General features: G+C 30.8%; 2 protein-coding genes and 1 long non-coding RNA gene across 6 annotated transcripts in view; 2 read left to right on the forward strand and 1 right to left on the reverse strand.

Moving 5' to 3' along the window:
* LOC106679064 (deoxycytidylate deaminase) overlaps nt 1-11,789 on the forward strand; it is a 22,054-nt gene extending 10,265 nt beyond the window's left edge. Inside the window, exons 1-6 of one of the 3 annotated variants that reach the window (XM_014417998.3) lie at nt 2,040-2,156; nt 2,280-2,387; nt 6,901-7,121; nt 7,217-7,430; nt 8,019-8,118; nt 11,615-11,788. In XM_014417998.3, coding sequence (XP_014273484.1) covers nt 2,368-2,387; nt 6,901-7,121; nt 7,217-7,430; nt 8,019-8,118; nt 11,615-11,677 — 618 coding nt within the window. In that variant the 5' untranslated portion in view covers nt 2,040-2,156; nt 2,280-2,367 and the 3' untranslated portion in view covers nt 11,678-11,788. Of the gene's footprint in view, nt 1-2,039; nt 2,157-2,279; nt 2,388-6,900; nt 7,122-7,216; nt 7,431-8,018; nt 8,119-11,614 lie in introns of those variants that run through there. The other 2 variants (XM_067045842.1, XM_067045841.1) reach the window with 2 other exon arrangements.
* A 2,072-nt stretch (nt 11,790-13,861) lies between these two features.
* LOC136795400 (uncharacterized) lies at nt 13,862-14,455 on the reverse strand. Its single transcript, XR_010842982.1, has 2 exons — nt 14,254-14,455; nt 13,862-13,922 (listed from the first exon to the last, which is right to left on the reverse strand). It is a non-coding gene; the product is annotated as an uncharacterized lncRNA (long non-coding RNA).
* Nucleotides 14,456-17,550: 3,095 nt separating this feature from the next.
* The window catches only part of LOC106679061 (probable serine hydrolase), a 15,528-nt gene continuing 11,249 nt past the window's right edge, over nt 17,551-21,829 (forward strand). Inside the window, exon 1 of one of the 2 annotated variants that reach the window (XM_014417990.3) lies at nt 17,551-17,844. In XM_014417990.3, the coding sequence (XP_014273476.1) occupies nt 17,712-17,844 (133 nt within the window). In that variant the 5' untranslated portion in view covers nt 17,551-17,711. The remainder of the gene's footprint in view (nt 17,845-21,829) is intronic. The other variant, XM_014417991.3, reaches the window with a different exon arrangement.

Genomic DNA, 21,829 nt, shown 5'->3' on the forward strand with positions numbered 1-21,829 from the left:
CCACAAACACACGAAAGAACTGAGCTGTCACAACAACAAAAATGGCGGCGATCTCAACTGGTCTGTTGTGTGACTGACGTCATTCTCCATTTAACAGACCAAGCAACAGACTCTCAGCCATGTTAAATGTTATTTCGTTTTACCACGGTAAAAGAAGGCAATTTTTTTCGATTTAACATGAGTTTTTCCATTTAATACGCTTTAACATGTTAAACCAAAGATCATGAATACCCCTACTGTTTAAAATTATTTTCAAATGTAACGTACTTAACTGCCATCCCCATTCCTCCCAATACAAACAGTTCACTATAACTTTGACTTGTCAAAACAGATTCTGTCTCATTCATTTTCTTCCTTTATTCTTATCCCCCTTTTTCATCCCTTGGTTTGTACTTTCTTTTAGCTGTTAATATTTCCGTTTTCATTTATTGTTTATAATCTTTTATTTTTACGTTTCATTTTATACCCTTGTAATTTTCCATTTACTTTTTTACTTATGTTAAGTGTTTGTATCTTTTTAAGCCCTGATGAAGCCCTGCAACGTGGGGCTGCAACGTTGGTTCATTAAAATAGTTGTCACTATTTGAGTTCTTTTTTTTTGTTACCGCATCCGGACCATATTCTATTTATTTGAAAAAAATATTACTGATTCTGTTAAATGATATTTTATTCCCTAAAAATTAAAAAAAAAAATAACATAGTATGTGTTGCGGTCAAACATGGTTTTAAAAAGAAAGGATCGATTGTGTAATATATGTTTTTCTTTTGGGGCAGGCAGACTCTTTTCAGAATCTACCTTCACGAGGACATAACCTACCCACAGCAGGGGTCCTATTAATCAACAACGGTGATATAAAGAATTTTTTTTCTCATTCGTTCAACTTAATTTAATTTTGAAATCTGAACAAAGCCCGGTTACACCATAAGTGTATTTGTGACGAAAGACGTACTGCAATTCGTAGTTGGAAAAACTTCAATGCCTGAGAGTATGGAAATGAGGTCCAATGCGTCAACGGAGGTCCTGGGACGAGTTCATTGAAAAAGAGAAGAACTTATGAGGTTTAAAGGGTGGCCTTTAGAAAGATCACACCACTGGAGATATTGATATCCTCCATGCATGGAGATGCAGAGGCAAATTCTATTAGTTGAGGCAATGCACCTTTGGGATAATCTTCCTCAGCGTGATGTAGAAAATGATTTTGTGAAACTTGGTGTGGTATACCTGACTGACACGGCATTGTGCCCTCCAAAGAACAATGTTGCGCTGCCGTAGATTAAAGGTGGATCCACATGTTGGCCACTCGCCACAAATCGGAGGCTTGTACAAATGCTCGGTAAACAAAGAGCGGACCATCCACATGTCAGTGTTATTCAGAGAGGCAAGCATGGCGGACGTACTAGTGGTTTCATCCATTGCACTGGGATTATATTATTTTTATTACAAAAAAAAAGAAAATGAAAGGAAATTAATTATAAATAAATAAGATTAAATATAAAACTTATTATAAAAAGTGCCAACAAACACCTTTAACCTCCTAACAGCTCTCAGTGGCAACAGACAAAGAACAATAAAACAGACAAAAAGGTGGAGATGCTACACGAGCGCTCTCACGAACCCCTTTGATCTGTGTCCAAAAAACCGACTCTCGACGGATCGGCAACGAGCTTAGGCCAACTCGAACAAGCCACCCATCCACATGCTCGCGCATGTCTGAGTTCGCCATGGCTTGGCCATCATGTAGAGGCCCCTTAAGAGAGTGCTCCAACAGGAATGCAGGAATCTTGTTGAGTTCCAGAGACTGAAGAATACAGAGTCATATCATGTATCTCATATAACGCCCTAAGGGCAGCTCAGGAAGACAGAACTGAACCGGATTGCCGAGGAAGAATGCCCTAATGTTGTGAACGAGAAATTACGCAAGTTCTAGGGAATTCGCAAACGGATGTAAGGAGGTGGTTAGAGCTAAGCATTTACCGACCACTCGAAGAGAACCAGCAGATAGTCTTTTTTCCTAAACGAGTTCGTTCATGAACTAATCGTTCCTAAAAAGGCGGAATAAATGTATTTTTTTCAAATATCAACTGCCATTTGCAACCTTCGGATTTCGGAATGTTTTCTTAAGTAGATTTGGGATTGTAACTTGTGTTTTATCGATGTATGTCAATATTTTTTCTTTAGTCCTTAACTAAATATTTTTGCGTTCTGTGCACGAATTATGTAATTCCGAATGCGTAGTATATCTTCTGACCCGTTCTGATATCTTATTCCCATCTTTCAGGGATCTTCTTCAGAAAATTTATATTACTAATCTTCAAATCACTTTTGGTATTAGATTAATTTGTTATTACTTCAATAAGGAATAAGCAATGAATATAAACCAAGTAACGTAAGTTAAAGTCAATTTTAAATTTTTTAAAAGTTTATATGGATGTGTGTGTCTAGGATAGGTGTAATAGTTTTATACTTGATTAGACTTAGGGTGATTAATAGTTATACTACTAAACTATTAAATTTAAATTCGCTAAGTTGTCTCATAGTTGTATTCAAGTTTATTTTTTTGCATCACATAAGGTAGCTTTAACCCAGGAAAATTGTAGCCTTGAGCATTTTGCTCATATTGGGAGAGAAACATCTATATTTTCCTAATATTTTATCTGTTTTGTTTATACTTTACTCTACTTTTTGTGGACCATTTGATATTCATATTGCCGCTTATTTATGTTTGTTTGTTTATTGTTGCTTAAAGGTGTAAAACTCTCTGGTCATCAACGCCTATGGCTTGCTAAAAATTATGTAAAAATCAATAATAAAAAAAAAAAATTAAAATCGAAGAGGAATTATAATTTAGAAAAAAGAGGATGTTATTTTTTATTTTTTTAAATTATTTATTTAATGTAATTTACAACTTACAAAATAATACAATAGGTAAATATGTAGTATGTTTCATATACACTTGAAAATCTTGGGAAGGAACCACCCATTGGTGGTACTTCAAACATTAATTTAAATTAGAAGGTCCCGTGGCCATCTTCTTTTCAGATCGGAGGATTATCAGGGATTGTTAAGGATGAAAGATTAAGAATTAATGGGTTAGGATGGTTAAGGAGTTTGGAATAAAAAGACGCATATCTGTTTTGGGTCAAATCTGCAACGAATGGGATGTTAAGGTCTTTATGAATGAGTTTATTTGTGACGTAATAAAAAGCATCAAGGATTTTACATAGGATTTTTGATTGTAACGATTGGATATGGGAAGAATTTGATGGTTTGGTGGAGCCCCAGAGCTCAATTCCATATGTCCAAATTGGTCTGATTATTGTAGTGTATACTAATATTTTGTAATGAATGGGAAGTTTAGAGCGTTTGTCAAGTAAGTATTGTAGCAATCGGAATCTACGAGCAGCTTCTTGTCGTTTCAGTCTTGTGTGTGGATTCCAAGTAAGTCTCTTGTCAAGATGGAGTCCTAAGTATCAAATCTGTTCAACAGGCATTAGTGGTGTATTTAGAAAGGATACTGTAGGACAGGAGGGCAGAGGTTTACGACGGAGAGTAAAGGTGATCTGGTGGGTTTTGTCAGGATTTATTTTGATTCTCCAGTTTTTACACCATTCTTCAGGATGTTATTTTAAAAATTTAAACACTAATGTAATTTTAGCTGCCTCGTCTGTGAGAGCTTCTGATAAATTTAGGGTCAGTCCTATCCTGTTTATTTTTGGCAAATTGTAAGTACATTATTCAAAAAAATGTTTAATGGTGAGAATGGACTGACAATATTTGCATGATAAAGGTGCCAGTTTTCTGATTAGGTGAGAATGCGTGAGGAGAGTATGACCTATACTCAAGCAGGTTAGAGCAACTGCTTATTTATGTTAGAGCAACTGTTTATTTATGTTATTCACTTTTTTACATCCACACCTAAAGTTCAGTTTTGCTCTGGCCTCCACACGACTGTAAGACTGAGCATTTTAAATCATGAGCCGAGGCAAGGAGATCTTAGATCTTATGTTAAATCTGGATTATTCAGACCCTGATAGAGGAGCTACAATTTATATTTTAAATTGCATTGAAAGTAATCGCAAAGAATTTTGTCATCGTCATCATCAGATCCAATTAATTGAAAACATTAACAGTATAAATAGTCTACCATGAGACAAATGCTTACAGGATACCTTTTAGAAGACAAAAAAGTAGGACAATCCTGCCGGGTTTAAACTATGTCTCCATTTACTATTTTCCTATTTATCTAAAAATATGCATTTACCACATAACTAAGATAAGTCATTACAACCACGATGAAGACAAGCAGTGGGTCTAAACATTAGCTATTAATATAATAAATAGTTGAATACTATTATTGTTTCTGTTGACAGTAACCCTTATAAACTAATGAATTGTCTTAGATTTACTGAACAAACTTTGTAACTCTGGAAAATTTATTCATTTTAAAATCCAAAGTCATTGTCTAAGTTTGCAGGAGAATTGGGTAAATATTTGCTGCAGCTAAACCTATAGCCAAATTAACTGCAGTTTGAGCTGCAGATAATCTTTGGCCTACTCTGATATACAGGTTGTCTTTAAACCTTCAATTAAAACAAAACATGATTAATATTTTCACTTTGGTTTAAAATTTTGTCAGAGTTTTTTTACCTTAGATAATATGTTAATATAATATAGTAATTATATTTATTTATAATCTTAATATTTTCTTGAGACTGGTAATTTTTTAATAAATAATTCAAAACACTATCCATTTATAGTCTCAAAACTTTTATTTCTTTTATACGTCCAACGTTTCGGCCAATCCGGCCATCTTCAGGGACAATCTACTCAATACCACTATGAAAACATATAATTTAACCACTCTAAAAACTTCATTCAGGCTATTCTGCCCAGGTCAAAACATTAATATCTAATTAGTCAATTATACATTAAAACACAGTCAAAATTATTTATCTGCAAACACTATTAATAAACTTTTATCACAACCATGCTTGTAACCTTTACAAGATAAAAGTTTATTAATAGTGTTTGCAGATAAATAATTTTGACTGTGTTTTAATGTATAATTGAGTAATTAGATATTAATGTTTTGACCTGGGCTGAATAGCCTGAATGAAGTTTTTAGAGTGGTTAAATTATATGTTTTCATAGTGGTATTGAGTAGATTGTCCCTGAAGATGGCCGGATTGGCCGAAACGTTGGACGTATAAAAGAAATAAAAGTTTTGAGACTATAATTGGATAGTGTTTTGAATTATTTATTAAAAAATAGTAATTATAATTTAACCTCAATGTAAATTATGTAATGATGAAATGAAGGAATTAGTATATGGAGGACGGACAGACCCAGAGGGGGAATCTGTAAAGGCGTATCTCCTGTTTTTGAATCTGGCGTACAGTAGGCTTTTAAATGTTGCCGTGGCTGGAAAAAATATATACATTAGTTAGACTTCACTTCATTTACTAAATGAAATGTTTCAGGATTAATTTCTCATTTTTAAGTCTGTTTTTTTTTTTGGATGATCATTCAGTCATTTATCAAATTCTAATGTCATAATTTATAAAATATGACCATATACCTATTTCACACTGACTATTTTTGAAAATAATAAAGACTAATTCTTATTCTGGGATAAAATTTAGCAATAGCTTTTTAAATCATGATGTTCAGTATAGTTATAAAAATACATACCCCAAACATTTTATAAAATTTAAAAAAAAAAATTAAAAAAATGGGGAAAAGTTTGAACTTATTAAATTATGAATTATTTTAATATTTACACTTTGTGGTGCTTTCATTTAATTAGATTGTTGAATTTTTAACTTAAATTGATTAAATAAAATAATTTGTATCCAAGTTAAGTCTCAGAATACTCTTTAAAAGTTTCGGCCATTCTCTAGAACAATTTTATATATACAGTTATGCCTAACATCCAATAATTTACAGTGGTTTTGTAGATTATTATGCTTAGGTCACTAATTTCTATCAAATTACAAAACATTTTGTGATAAAAGTGTCAAGTTAGTCTATAGGGCCGCCCGTAGCTCTGTGGTTAAGACAGTCTTAACAATTTGATGTCTATTGGCGGTGCCGGTTCGAATCCGGCCTGGAGCGTTGTCTTTTTCATTGAGAGGCAGTCCCACAAAATGAAAAACTTTGACCCCCAACCATAGTTAGGCAGTATAGGACTCCAATGGTAGTCATCTTGGCCTAAAAAAAAAGTTTTAAAATTTAATGAAAAAGTGACAAAATGTGGTAATTTGACTGTGATTAATGACCAGGGCAAAATAACCTGCAACATTTTTTTTTAAATTATTGGATGTGGGGTATAAATTTATATTTATATTAATTGGCCGATAAATGTTGGACTTTTTAAGAAATAATAAATGTGTTGAAGTCTTAACTTGGATACAAATTATTTTATTTAAACAATAAAAACCAGTATCAAGAAAGTGAAAAGATTTAAACTTAAACCCTTAGCACTCGAGGTTTTTTTTCATTCATATTACCAGCATAATAATCTGCGAGCTACGATCATCATTTGACACCAAAAAAGAATATCTTATGCACAATAGTTTTTATGATTTGTCTTTGTTTTCATGTTATGGACTGAAAATGATTTGCATTGTCTCCATAGCGGAGCCCTCGAGTTTGAAGACAAATTTTAAATAACTACGCTCTGGAGCCCTCGAGTGCAAAGGGTTAAAGTTTAAAGGAAAAGAAATAAATAATCTTGTTAAAGTTAATACCAGAATCCTTTTTAAAATATTTTTTTCCTTTTCTTTCATACTTAATTTTTTTTTTTAATAAATTCTTAATGATTGCTTAATTTCATTTTATACTTAAATATTTGCATTTCTCAATTAAAGCTTTTCATGATTATTTTGTTTTGTTTCTAGAAAAAGAACTAATTACTTGGAGTGGCCTGAATATTTTATGGCAACAGCCTTTCTTGCTGCTAAGCGTAGTAAGGACCCGATAACACAAGTAGGAGCATGTATAGTTAATCGGAAAAACATAATAGTTGGTGTAGGATATAATGGTATGCCAAATGGTTGTAACGATGATACATTTCCTTGGCAGAAATCCAAGGATACACTTTATACAAAACATACGTACGGTATGTGTTATTGTTCTAAAATATGGAGTATTAATTGTTTATATATATTTATTTTTTTTAAAGTAAGATTTAACGTTATTGCAATAATGTTACAGTATGCCATGCTGAGCTTAATGCTGTTTTAAACAAGAATTGTACCGATCTCGATGGATGTACAATGTATGTTGGTTTGTTTCCATGTAATGAATGTGCGAAAGTAATTATACAGTCTGGGATCAAGAAAGTCATCTATTTATCTGATAAACATTCCTATAAAGATGAAACGATAGCTGCCAAAAAAATGTTTGATATGGCTGGTGTAAATTATCAGTAAGTTAATAGTTTCAAGACCAAATTTTTAATGTATTAGCTAGTGTTTTTAAAAATTTTTGTTTTTTAATCTTAGTCTCAGATTTTTGTTTTTTTTTGTAAGACACTAGTAGACCTGGCAATGCTCCGTCATTGCTATATTTGAGGATGTCATAATTTAAAAATTAAGATTATTAATAAACTAATATATTCATATTCCTTTCCATTATATTACTTAAAATTTTTATTTTATTTCCTTAATTATGTTATTTTTACTTACTTATTCAATTACCTATATATACATTTTTTTTTCCCCCACTTCTTTCATCAATCTAATTTTATTAATTTCATTCTGTACAATTATTTACTTTATGTCATTCTGTTTATATTTTCTTTTTTATTTTGCATTCATTGGTTGTTCTTTGTTCTTAGCCCTGATGAAGGCTAAAAATTCTGGCCGAAACGTTGGCACTATTAAATAAGATATTTCAACTTATTTGTGTTATATTTTTACCGCACCCCCCAACCATCTTCTCCTCATATAATTTATCCACAGTCAACTATCTCTCATTATTATGTTCCATATTTTAATATTTATTTTTTTTCCAGACCCTTTTGTCCAAAAAATAAGAAAATAGTAATCGATTTTGAAGAAATTGATTGGAATAAAATGCAACAGTGTGATTTCAGTCCTAACAAAGATGAAATGGTAAGTCTTCTGATGAGTACATATAAAATTTATTTTTTATTGATTATATTAGATTTTCATTACTCATTCATATTGATTGCTATTAATATTTTATATTTTCATGAATTATTATATTGGGATGTATGTTATATTTTCGACAGAATGTTCTGAGAAAGGTTTAATAAATAGTTGTGTTATTCTTATTGTAAATTATTCTACAGTATATATAAATTTTGCGTTTAATAGGTTTAAAAATAATAAAATAACATTTGTCTACAAAACATTTTTATTATATAGGAAATAAAAAAAAAATATGATTTAACTATATTACCCTTATATATACTTATTATTGTACATTTTATTTTTTGTTCAATTTTTTCACTCATATTTATATAATTTTTAACCCTACCTCAGTTTACTGTTTTGTTTCTTTTTATCCTATATTGCCAACATATTTTTAGTTGTTTTATATCATTTTTAGCCCACATTCATGTTAAGCCCTCTTCAAACCCTTTTCTTTTTCTTGGTCGTCCAGCTCCTTCATTGTGCGTAATATTTGTGCAACCATTGAATTTTTCAATCCATTCGTAGACACTCCATTGTGGCAAAACACTGTTCCTGTACTGTACCAAAAGTCTTCAATCAATTTTGGCCCATGATACGCCTTCCAATCCCAAAAAACGGATCACTGAATGTTGCTCGTCTTTGGTGCAACAGAAAGTGGAGATTAACAGCACGACAGCAATAACAAAGCTAACCAAATACTAGACAACCAATTATCAACAACTCCATTAAAATGTAAATCGTTGGCCTATTGCTAGGTGATGTGTTAGCAACTGTTTAATAATCCTCTGCAACCGTCAGTTTTACACTTAAAATACAAAATATAAATACATCTTTTTGTTATTCTAAAATAAAATAAGCTTCTAAAGGAAAGAATAAAAATGTAATTAAATTAAATAATGCGACTATTTACTAATTAATATAACTTGGTGTGAACACTACTCCACCTCTTTTACAGTACAGGTCCGTTCCTTATTCCCCTATTCTTTCTGACTATATAAAAACAGTGTTAACTCATTTATTGAAGACTTAGGGTAATAAGGCAAGTTATCCGTATACTGTTAACTTAAAAGTCTATGGATAACTTACCTTACTAATTACTAATTCATACTTTTTGTGAGTGTGTTCATATTTTTTTTTTCTTTGGCTTCAAATAAATATATTTTATTGAATTCACAAAAATACTTTATTTTTCATATAAATAGTACATATATTCATGAAAAGGTAGGATATTTTGGACATTCTGGAAGATCGCTGATTGACTGTTTGTCGAGGTGCGGTCAAATAAAAACTCAAATAGTGATTTAACTATTTATATTGAGCCAAAATTTCGCCCCACATTGCAGGGCTTCAATTTCATCAGGAGTAGGAAATTTTATTGTGTTGGGTATAAGGAGTAGGGGTATAAGGAACGGACCTGTACTGCAAAAGAGGTGAAGTAGTGTTCACAACAAGTTATATTAATTTGTAAATAGTCGTATTATTTAATTTAATTACATTTTTATTTTATTTTTATTATATTCTTTAGAAGCTTATTTTATTTTTTTTAAAAAACAGATGCATTTATATTTTGTATTCTAAGTGTAAAAGTCCCAGTTGCTAAAAGTTATTAAACAGTTGCTAAGACATCGCCTAGCAACAGGCCAATGATCTACATTTTAATGAAGTTGTTGTTAATTGGTTGTCTGGTATTTGGTTAGCTTTGTTATTGCTGTCGTGCTGTTAATCTCCGCTTTCTATTTGCACCAAAGACGAGCAACATTCAGCTATCAGTTTTTTTGTGGTTGGAACGCATATTAGGGGCCGAAATTCATCATCAAAGACTTTTGGTACAGTACGGGAACAGTGTTTTGTCACAATGGAGTGTCTATGAATGGATTGAAAAATTCAAAAATGGTCCCACAAGTGTTACACACAATGAAGGAGCCGGACGAACAAGAAAAAGAAAAGGGTTTGAAGAGACCAAGACTTAGGGTTTGAAGGGCTTAACATGAATGTGGGCTAAAAATGATATAAAACAACTAAAAATATGTTGACAATATAGGATAAAAAGTAAACTGAGGTAGGGTTAAAAATTATATAAAAATGAACAATAAATAAATAAAAATAAAATGTACAATAATAAGTATATATAAGAGTAATATAATTAAATCATTTTTTTTATTTCCTATATATATTCCTAAACGTTTTGTAGACAAATGTTATTTTATTGTTTTGTTTTTTTAAACATATTAATTGTAAAATTCAAAATTGGTCGCACAAGTACTACGCGCGATGAAGGAGCCTGACGACCAAGAAAAAGTTCAAGACCCAACTGTCCGCAGGAAAACTGATGCTTACAGTTTTTGGGACTCACGCGGTCTAGTACTGGAACATTATGAGGAAAGGGGCATGACACTAAACATGTATGTATGTTACAGTGAGATGCTTACTGCCAAGGTAAAGCCTGCAATTGAAAGCAAATGCTGAGGACTGCTGTCAAAACGTTTTGTGTTGTTCCATGCCAATGCCCGTATGCATGCTGTTGCCCACACTGCTAAAGCGCTCCAGGAACTCAGTTTTGAAGTACCGACTCATTCTCCATATTATCCCAAGCTTTTCCCTTCTATCGCTTGTTTGGTCCACTCAAAGAGGCATTAAGGAGCCGTCGATTTACCTCGGACGAAGCAATGAAAGAAGGAAAAAACCTTATACATCTTTACAGCAAAATATCTTCCTCTGAGCTATCAGTGTGGATCATGTTTTCTTTGGGACCGTTGTCCAGTATTTTATTTCATATGTATCAATTGATTCTGTAAATTTGTTTCTTTCATTTCATAATTCGTTTTGATGATTTATTTTTGTCTAAACGGTCTTTTATTTTGGCTAATATTCATCATTTTATTTTAACTCTTTTTATTTTTTTTATATTTTTATATTTTCTACTGTTAGCCTTACATAATAACTGTTTATATCCGAGCCAATTTGTTTTTTTTATTCTTTCAAGCTTTCCTTCAAAAGACTAATTAACATTGGTGTTTAAAAGACTAATTAACATTAATGTTCAAAAGACTAATTAACAAGTGGTTTTAACAAGTAGGTTGAAAAAAATTGAGGATGAAATGACTGGAGTTATAGGATTAACGTAAGAGTCTAAGAGTTTGTTTGTCACCGTTAGGTGGGAAATTGCTGTTAAGTAAGATCAGTTAAATATGTTGTTTGTTGGTCTGGTGATATAGAAAGAGAAAGGGATCGGTGCACAAGGTTTTAGCAACATTGATTTTTATGTGATGAGAATGTCGGGAAAAATAATTGAGGAGTCTTCCTGTGTAGGAAGGTTTGATACACCAATCGGTGGATAGGGAACCATTGGAATTCCTTATGATAAGTTGGTAAAGAAAAGGGGTGGAATGGTTAATCCTTGCAGTCAACTATACATATACCTTTGATTTATAATATTTTTATTTTATTTCAGGATCTTTTAGAAAACAGTTTGAAACCTTTGCAGTTAAGTGAAGATTCAAATGCAAATCGATGACATATAAATGTCCCCTGTATTTTTAAATCTTGACTTATCTAACTATAATTACTTATAGTTATGTATTTTTAACTTTAAATATATTATACTATTTTTTATAACTTTTAACATTTATAATATATAATGATTATAGTATATAATAATTATAATTGGTTTTGTTTATTCTATGTACCTTCTACCTCAAAACAATTTAATGCATGAATATAACTGAATTTGTCATGTATTGATCTTATAAATAGGGATTTATGTTTTATTTATGCTTTCTAGGAACATTTCTTCATATTTTTTACAATTTTAAAACAATTTTCTTTTAGTTCGGAAAATAAATTCTTAACTATATGTAACATATTGTAGGAAGATAGTCTGGGTTGCGGTGGAGTGATAGATCTGTTCTGCATTTATCTCGTGCTTAAATAGTTAAACTGGATCTATAGAATTAATGTTTAATATGATAGTGTAGTTCCTATTAAAGATACCATGGGGACATTACTCATGTTAAAAAGCCTCATGAAGTGTTTAAGTATGGCCAACTTATCTGTAATGGTTTGAAGCGCTTGATGCTCGAATGTTCATTTCTGGGAAGATCCATAAGAAAAGATACCTTTATACTTATATTGATGCTGCCATGTATGATTTCTTGTTGGAGAGTGTTTTAAAACTTAAAACTATTGAATACTTTCTTATGAGTGTTTTTGACTCAACAGAAACAACTACTTAGTTTCAAATATTTATATATTTATATGTGTGTGTGTGTGTGTGATTATTTATACATAAAGATTAATAAGCAATAATTTGAATAGCCTCAACAGTGTTTACATTACATCAAATTATTATTAATTATTGTTAGAAAGTATACAATTTATCTATTATTATTATTATTACTATGGTCGGTTGTTATCGCTATTGCGGGTTGAGTATCTGAGGTGGGAGACCTAGAAGTCCAACCACCTTCATATTTTTTTTGCTTTATTTTATTTTTGTTTTCAAATATTTAAAAATGTTCGCACTATATGTGCAGTGTCTAAGAGAACTGACAGTTGAGCCTCTCTTCGTACGTCTATGAGCACCCCAGACCATTCATGCCTGCCACTGTTTGGTATGAGACCATTCGTTGATATTATGAATGGAGTAGTGGTAACACCTTCCAATTTATATATTTCTTTCAATTATATCGCCAATTCCTGGTATTTCTTCAGTTTTTCTCCCACAGTGGAGCTTATATTATTATAGTTGGGGATCCCAACATCAATAAGTTCCGCTTTATTTTTTCTTTCGTCTATAAGAAGGATGTCTGGCTTATTATGGCGTACTGTATGGTCTGTAATAATTGATTCATCCCAATATACCCTGAGAGAACCTTTTTGGAGGAGTCTATTTGGGTGGTACTTGTAATAAGGGCTCTTATCATCAATTAAGATGTACTTCACAGCCAGAGCCTGATGCAAAATTTTGGCCACATTGTTGTGCCTCTGCAAATATTCAGTACCAGCCAGCACTCCACATCCACCAGTGATACGTTGAATTCATTCGAGCGTTACTGAGCATAATCGACACTTATCTGGTATTGTTGCGTCTTTTAAAACATGCTTCCTATATAATCTCGTGGCAATCACTTGATCTTGAATAGCAACCACAAATCCCTCTGTCTCGGAGAATAGCCTTCCAGCTTTTAATTATTATTATTATTTGTAAAATACTGTAAATTCTAACTATATAAGATATTAAATCAAGATTTGTATGTATGGAATTATTGAAGATTTTAGTTTCTGTTCACAAGTTTGTGTTAAAATTTATAATCAAAATATGGTATTTTAATATTAAATTCAAATATAGAAAAAACTAATAAATCAAATATGATCTGGGTGCATCAAATAAAACTCAAATAGTTATTACTATTTAAGTTTTATTTGACCACATATACCATACGGTCAATCGGCGATCTTCCGGTAGAAAAACTAATTTACTAATAACAATTTGGTAACACTCCATGGCTATGTTGTAATATAAGCCAATAAATACACCTATCTAGTCTGGATGACAGTGGATAAAGGAACTTATTTAGTTGGAATTTACAGTATTTTACAAATGATAACCTGTATACTTTCTAACATCAATCATTAATAAGAGGATAAGATAGTCGGATGGGGGGAGGTAGAGGAGTGCGGCCAACAGAAAAAACACAAATAAGTAAAATAATATTTATTTGTGCAGACGTTTCGACCTGATTTACAGGTCTTCATCAGGGCTATAAAAACAAAAAAGATAGCAACCATCATTCAGAGAAGAAATAAATAATAGAATAAAAAATTTAGAAATATATATAACAATGAAATGGCAATATAAAGTAGTTGATTAATAACTATGGACAAAGACAGTAGTAGATTGATAACATTATTATTTATATACATATAAATGTGAGTAATAAATAAATGATACAGTGGGTAAGAAAGATACATGGAAGTAAAATTAAAAACCTATTTAGTTATACAGATGAGTTCAAAATTTGTAAGAAGAAATATATGGAGAATAGGAAATGAAGATAGTAAGAAATATAAGATATAAGAGAAAGAACTCACAGTTATAAGCAGGAATTCTGGCTAAACAGCAGAACTGTTAAGTAGCAGGAAATGTCGCTAGAGTGCAGGTCAACAAAAGACGATAGATAAAAAAAGGTCAAAAGATCGTTGAGGTAAAATAGTTAATAAGAGAGTAAAACATATAAAAAGTGTTAAATATTATATCTGTTATAGATTTTTTTATAACTCATTAAGAAATAAAATATTTCTTATTTTATGTTATAAATTATAAAAATAATCACACTATGGTTATTTAATAATTTTAAGATTTAAAACATTCTCTAAAGATAAATCATCACTGGAAAAATCAATAAGAACAAGAATCCAATTTAAAAACAATAACATTGATACCATAAGGATTTGAAACTATTATTTTCGCCTCTATCTCGAGGATCAAATTTTCCTTTTATCCTAAACCACAACGTAACCGGCGAAGTGTCCTGTGAAACAGCTTCCATTGTGATGATGCAATTTGTTTTGGCTAGCTGTTATCTGAAGGTCATAGTATAATACAATGAGTCTCAGATCATGACTTTTCGTTTCTGACTGTCTTACGAAACACTTCACCTAATCGATTAAATATACATCTGATGTATATTGTTTATGATATTAACTTATTTTCATCGCCCGTTCAGGGTTTAAACGTAGTCAAAACATGAATTTACCTTCTATGTTGTATGTATTAGTATATACATTACTACTCTACGTGTTATATAATGTATTAGTGCACAGCTCTCAACAAAAAATGTTAATAATAATAAGTCTAGATAGCTCTTAACTTGAACAGCCCTGATGAAGCTCTACAAAGTGGGGCGAAACGTCGGCAAATCAAGTGCTCAAATACAGTGATCAAAAAAAGTATTCGTACACCATGTATTTTTTAGTTTAATTCTCTTCATTTTCGTAAAAAAATATTAAAATTTTTACTGTTCAACTCTTTAACAAATAAATGCTTTCATGAAAAAACAAGATATTAATGAAAAATGTAATTATTATATTAAAAAAAACAAGTATTTCTGGCCCAAAAAATTTTTTCTAAAAGTGAACATTGAAAAGTTTTAAGTAATCCCAGGAATGGTTGTGGATTAGTAGGTTAAAAGAGAAACTGGTTGCCTAACTAATAGCTATACATCATAGTACAAGAGCTCAAGAGGAGAAAAAAGGCAGTTATCTCACCCCAATTTTTTATTACTTTAATGAAAGCTATGTATAATTACTGGTCAAAATTAATGAGTCTGCCAAGTACAGGTAGGGGGAATAAAAAATGGCGGCTGTTTCAAAGCGATAAAAACACTAGTTTTTCATTCGGAGCTCTATATCTTAAAAAATAGGAACAGCACAAGAAAACCTTAGAGAACGTCATTTAAAAAAGAGTAAATTTGCTAGAATATGGGCCCTAATAGAGTTATTTACGTTAAATAGTTTTCGAGATATAGCTTTTTAAAAAGGAACATTTTCAGTAGTTAGTGAATTTATTTTGAAAACCTAATATCTCAAAAACCATTTGACGTACAGATGTCTATTAGCACTCAAATTAAAGCTAGTTTAATGAGCTATAAAGTAGTTTATGGTTATCTAAGTAGGAGTAATAGTTTACATGAAATCTGCTAAAATAAATTGATTTATTGTTGTTCAGACAAATTTTCAGTTGCCAAATTTGTATTCATATGTGAATTTCATAAAAACTACTACCCCTACGAAGATAAGTGTCATAAACTACTTTATAGTAAGTTAAATTTCCTTTATTTTGAGTGCTGGCAGACATATGTGCGTCTTTTGGATCTAGATATATATTTTTTCGTACGTCACAAGTTCCTGAGATATAGATTTCTAAAAATAAATTAGCTCATTACCAATCTTTCAGCTATATCTCGAGAACTATTGGACGTAAATAGCTCTTTTAGGGCTAATGTTTCATCAAATTTACTCTCCTTTAATCCTTAATAATGTTCTCTTAGATTTTCTAGTGTTAGTTTTATGAAATAGAGCTTCGAATGAAAAATCAATGTTCCTGGGAACTAGCGTGAAATGAGACTCTTCATTTCACAAATTAAGTTGAAAGAATATACTGAATGTCTTATTTGCTGTCCCAAGAAGGTACTGTTGCAGCACCATCGGAGGGGTATTGATTTTAATAACGATACAAAGGGGTGAGAGGCACCGCCTATAAGAACTGACTTTTTGCGAATCAGTATATCCTTTTTGGTAAACTTTATCAATTAAATGAACATATTTACAATTATAATACTATGTATAAGTTTATATATAATATTATAAAATTATTTACATTTTACTGAATAAATGGCAAGAGAAAACATAGATCTTGCGAACTGAAGTATTTCGTCTTGCCGGGAAGTGATAACAGTTTCTAAGGGTTAAGGGGCCTCTACATGTTGGCCAAGCCAAGGCGAACTCGGGCATGCACGAGCATGTGGATGGGTGGCTTGTTCGAGTTGGCCTAAGCTCGTTGCCGATCCGTCGAGAGTCGGTTTTTGGACACAGATCAAAGGGTTTCGTGAGAGCGCTCGTGTAGCATCTCCACCATTGGGTACCATAGGTTAAAGGTGCTTGTTGGTACTTTTTATAATAAGTTTTATATTTAATCTTATTTATTTATATTTAATTTTCTTTTTTTGTAATAAAAATAATATAATCCCAGTGCAATAGCTGAAACCACTTGTACGTCCGCCATGCTTGCCTCTCTGAATAACACTGACATGTGGGTGGCCCGCTCTTTGTTTACCGAGCATTTGTACAAGCCCCCGATTCGTGGCGAGCGGCCAACATGTGGATCCGCCTTTACAGTCTAGACCAGCAGGAAGATCAATGATTGACCGTGGGTGCGGTCAAAGAAATATTCAAATATCTGTAAAACTATTTTTGATGAGCCAACGTTTCGTCCCAAGTTGTAAGGTTTCATCCGGGCTAAAAAAGATACAAACACTTAAATGAGTGTTCACTCCTAACGAGATATATTTTTTATCATTTGACCATTTTGCTCTCCTGGACACATCCTGCGTTTCTTATTTTAAATCATGAACCGAAGCAAGATCTTAGATATTTTATGAAATCTGGATTCTTCGGCCGCTTATGGAAGAGCTACAATTCAAAATTTCAAATTGCATTGATAGTAATCTTAAAGATTTTTATTATCATTATATTGAATTATATAAATAGTACAAATCGTCCACTATGAGATAAATGCTCATGGGTCAAAAAAGTAGGAAACTCCTGCAGGGTTAAGACTGAACTCTTCATTACTGAATACAACTCTTCTCGGGTGTCGGCCCAAACTGAACTCTCCTTCCTCCTACCTCGCTGTTTATCACAAATGAAAAGAGGGGGGACCTTTTTTTTTTAAAGTGGAATATTCATGATAAGGACTTAGTTGTCAGTTTATTCTCACACTTGAGACTAATAGAGAACTCTAACATTAAAGTTTAACAGGCTTGGCCAAAATGTGTTCATTAAGAAGTGGTATTTTAAGGAGATTCAGTTCTCAAAGATGTTTTCATACTACACAGGTCCAAAGGATAGATCCCAAGACTGTTGAAGAAATAAAAATTCCAGTGCCCTGGGGTCACATTGCAGGTAAAAATAATTCCTTGATTTTCTATCTAATAAGTATTAAAAATATTGTAAAATTCATTTTTGAACTTAGTACTCTCCTGAGAATTTTTAATTTAGGAATACCTTTTTCATTATTTTATTAAGTAATTCACTTAAAATTATTATTATTATTATAATTTTATCAAGAAACTACTGTATTTCACTGGTCTAAAAGTTTGCCTTATCAGTGACTATTTTTACTCTATCCCTGTTGGTATTTTTATTCTGTTTTGAGAAGCTAGTAATATTTTAATCATCTTTTTTTTATTATATATATATGTATAAAATAAGTCTGTTTTTCTTTTTTAAAGTGGAAGTTGAGATCTACTATAATAAAAATTGTTCTTGACCCAGTATTTCTTTATTTAAAGCTGATAACATTATAGTAATAATCAAGGTTGACTTTTTAAAATATATTTTGTAAAATTTAAAGTTATAGTTATAGTTTCTTGTAGTAAATTGCATGATTTATTCATGACTCTTGTATTTAATTAAAATAAAGGCAAAGACATTGTGAAAAATTTATTATAATAAATTTTTGTATTAGTAATTTATGGCAGTCACATTTTCACATGTTAACTTCTTAAGTACGTGAAAGCACTTCGACAATTTATTATTGGTTTTTTAGTAATTTTTTCTGTTTTATATGAAGGATGTTTAATTTTAATATTAGAATAAATTTTTTTTTCATCATTAAACTCAATTCTATCCCAAAGATTTCATTACTTTTGTAATTGACAATGTTTAAACTTAATATAAATTTTAATTCTCATACCTGGGCATTATGTACATTTCAAAAATCGTGCATGATGAAATATTTGCTACTAGCAGAATCAGCAATTGCTAGATTTAGGAATTTAGATAGATTAATTGAATACTAAATCGGTAATTAGAGAAGGTATAAGGTGAGAAACATTTATAGGAGGTGTAGAGAAATTAGGGCCTAAATTTAAAATATTGATAAAATATAGAAGATATGAAATTTTGTTTAACCAGTTTTTGATCCCCTCTTTCATACGTTCCAAATATTGTCATTCTGTACTAATTTTTAAAAAATTGCTTTTAAATTTCAAAATTTGGAAAATCATTCAACAAATTGAATCCCATAAATATAATATTCCTAATCTCTCACATTCACTCACTTCCTTTATTGGCAAAATAATATGGCCCTCCTCAATAACAGTTTCCAAAAATTCTGTTTATCCATCAAATTAAATAAAAAACATTCCCTAATTTCCAAATTTGACAATATTTATCAATCTTCTTTAAATAATAAAATCCCCTAAAGGTAGTGAAAAATGGGTCCATGACATATCTTCCACTACTATCTTCTCCAATGTTGTCAATATTTTAAGTTTAGGCTCTAATTTCTCTACACCTCCTTCAAATGTTTGTCACCTTATACCTTCTCTAATTATTGATTTAGAATTTATTTATCGAGACGATCTTTTTATTAATTGAATACATTTGAAAGTTTAATATATTTAGTTACTTACACATTGGACGAATAATTGAATTAATTGCTTATTAGATGCTAGTTAATTTATAGCAGTAAATAACATTATGTAATAAAAATATATGGTACAAAAATTGAAACATAACTAAACCAATCTTCAGGATACTTAGGAGTGGTTTAGGGCTCTATAAATTGCACCGAACTGTACAAACTGGATCTAATTAAACAAATTAGAGCCATAATTATCGCCCTTATAACAGCATTAAATTCAAATGGTAGTAATATAAAACATTATGCTTTCTAACTGTTGTATTGACATAGGAAATGTTATAAAATGAAGAGGAGTTATGAACATTTATATGAACAATGGACACCGGAATAAGAAAAAATCCTGCTAATAAGTTAAGTTCAAAAATTTCTAATTTTTAATTTCTTTGAAAAATGGTATTAAAAGTCTACAAGGGACGCTATAAACGAATATGATTTGCTTTTTGATATAATAATTTTTTTTACCTACTGAAATCCTCATTATGTTTTTTTTTTAATTTTTATTGTATAAAAAATAATATAATAAATGGGTGCGGTCAAATAAAAACTGAAATAGTGATTAAACTATATTGAGTCAATCCCCCCCCCCCCTGTTACAGAGGCTCAATTTCAATATCAGGGCTAAAAAAGATACAAACACTTAAATGATGTAAACATAAGTAAAAAATTAAAAGGGTATACAATAAAACTTAAAAATTAACTAGGAATAATAAAAGGTTATAGATAATAATTGAAAATGGAAATAATAACAGATAAAAAGAAGAAATATAAAATAAAGTACAAACCAAGATATGGGAAAAGGTTTATAAGAATAATGAGGTGTAGATAGTTGACCGTAGATTAATGATTGGAGAAGTTTGTCGGGGGGTGCGGTCAGCAAAGAACAACATAAATAAACAAAACCATATTTATTTATTTTATGCCGACGTTTCGACCTGAGTTTCAGGTCTTCATCAGGGCTATAGGCTGAGGCAGGACTATAGCCCTGATGAAGACCTGAAACTCAGGTCGAAATGTCGGCATAAAATAAATAAACATGATTTTGTTTATTTATGTTGTTCTTTGCTGACCGCACCCCCCGACAAACTTCTCCAATCATTAGTTTATAAGAATAAATGAAGAAAATGAATGGGACAGAAAACGTACCTTACAGAAAGAAAGTCAGAGGCAAAGTGAACCGTTGTGACAGGATGTATTGGGAAGAGTGGGGACATACAGTTAAAGTATGTTACATTTGAAAATAATTTTAAAGTAAACAGTATAGAAAATTAAAGAAAATATTAAAATTAGGTAAACATTAAATGATAATATACATAATAGGGGGGAAGAAATTATATATTAAAAAATAAATTATATATGTACACGGATAGAATACACAGAAGAAATAAAGTTAAAAGAATGGATACAATAAATATAACGTGATAAACAAAATACAAAATAAATAGGGATAAAGAGGTGTGTAAATTATGTAATAGAAACATTAATAATAAAGTAATTAATGTAAGAATACTTAAGTTGGAATTAACGTATGAATATAAATTAAAAATGAGATATATAAATATAAAAGAAAAAGAAAAGATAATAGCTATAAAATTTAATTAAATTAAGTATGGGAGTAAGAATTTAAAAAATAAAACCAGAATACATCAACCACCCTTGAAGATGGTGCCAAAATTGGAGGATTAAAATTAAGTCCAATAAATCCCACAAAATCACATTTACCCTTCGTCGTAAAGCTCTTGCCCTACAGTATCCTTTAATAATACCCCACTTATTGCTGTCGAACAGATCCGTTACTTAGGCCTACATCTCGACAAACGACTCTCATCCTTAATAATCTCTGATAATCCTCCAAGGTGTCTAAAAAAAGAAAATGGGGATCTTTTAATTTAAAATAGTGATTGAAATACCACCATTAAGTGGTTCCTTCCTAAGAATATCACCTGTTTTGAAACGTTATATAAAACAAAATAGAGTTGTAAATTTCAAGAAAATTTTTAAAAAAATCTAATATTATTTATTTTATAGTTTTATATGATTATTTTTTTTTTGTTTTAATATTTTTATTATATCTCTGAAAACAAAGAGATTATTATGCATATTTTTACAAATGTTATGTCTTTTATCTGAACAATGCAATTTATTTGATAAAAAAAGTTTCTTTACATGAAAGTTTTTGTAATAAACAGAAATTAAAAAAATGGAGTGTAGATAGTTGACTGTAGATTAATAATTGGAGAAGATGGGGGTACGGTCAGTAAACAGAAAACTAAAAAAATAACAGTCAGAAACCAAAAAAGGGGGTGCAGTAAAATGAAGAAAAAAATAGTTAATAATTGTTTATTTGCTAATGTTTCATCCCACTTCGTAGAAATTTATCAGGGCTATTCCAGCTTTCCAGTCAAGAGAATTCAAAGCACTTGACAGGAAAACTATTAGAAATCTAATTGTTTACTTTATATA

This window comes from Halyomorpha halys, unplaced genomic scaffold, assembly GCF_000696795.3.
Source record: "Halyomorpha halys isolate HHAL.00 unplaced genomic scaffold, Hhal_1.1 Scaffold174.1, whole genome shotgun sequence".
NCBI lineage: Eukaryota > Metazoa > Arthropoda > Insecta > Hemiptera > Pentatomidae > Halyomorpha > Halyomorpha halys.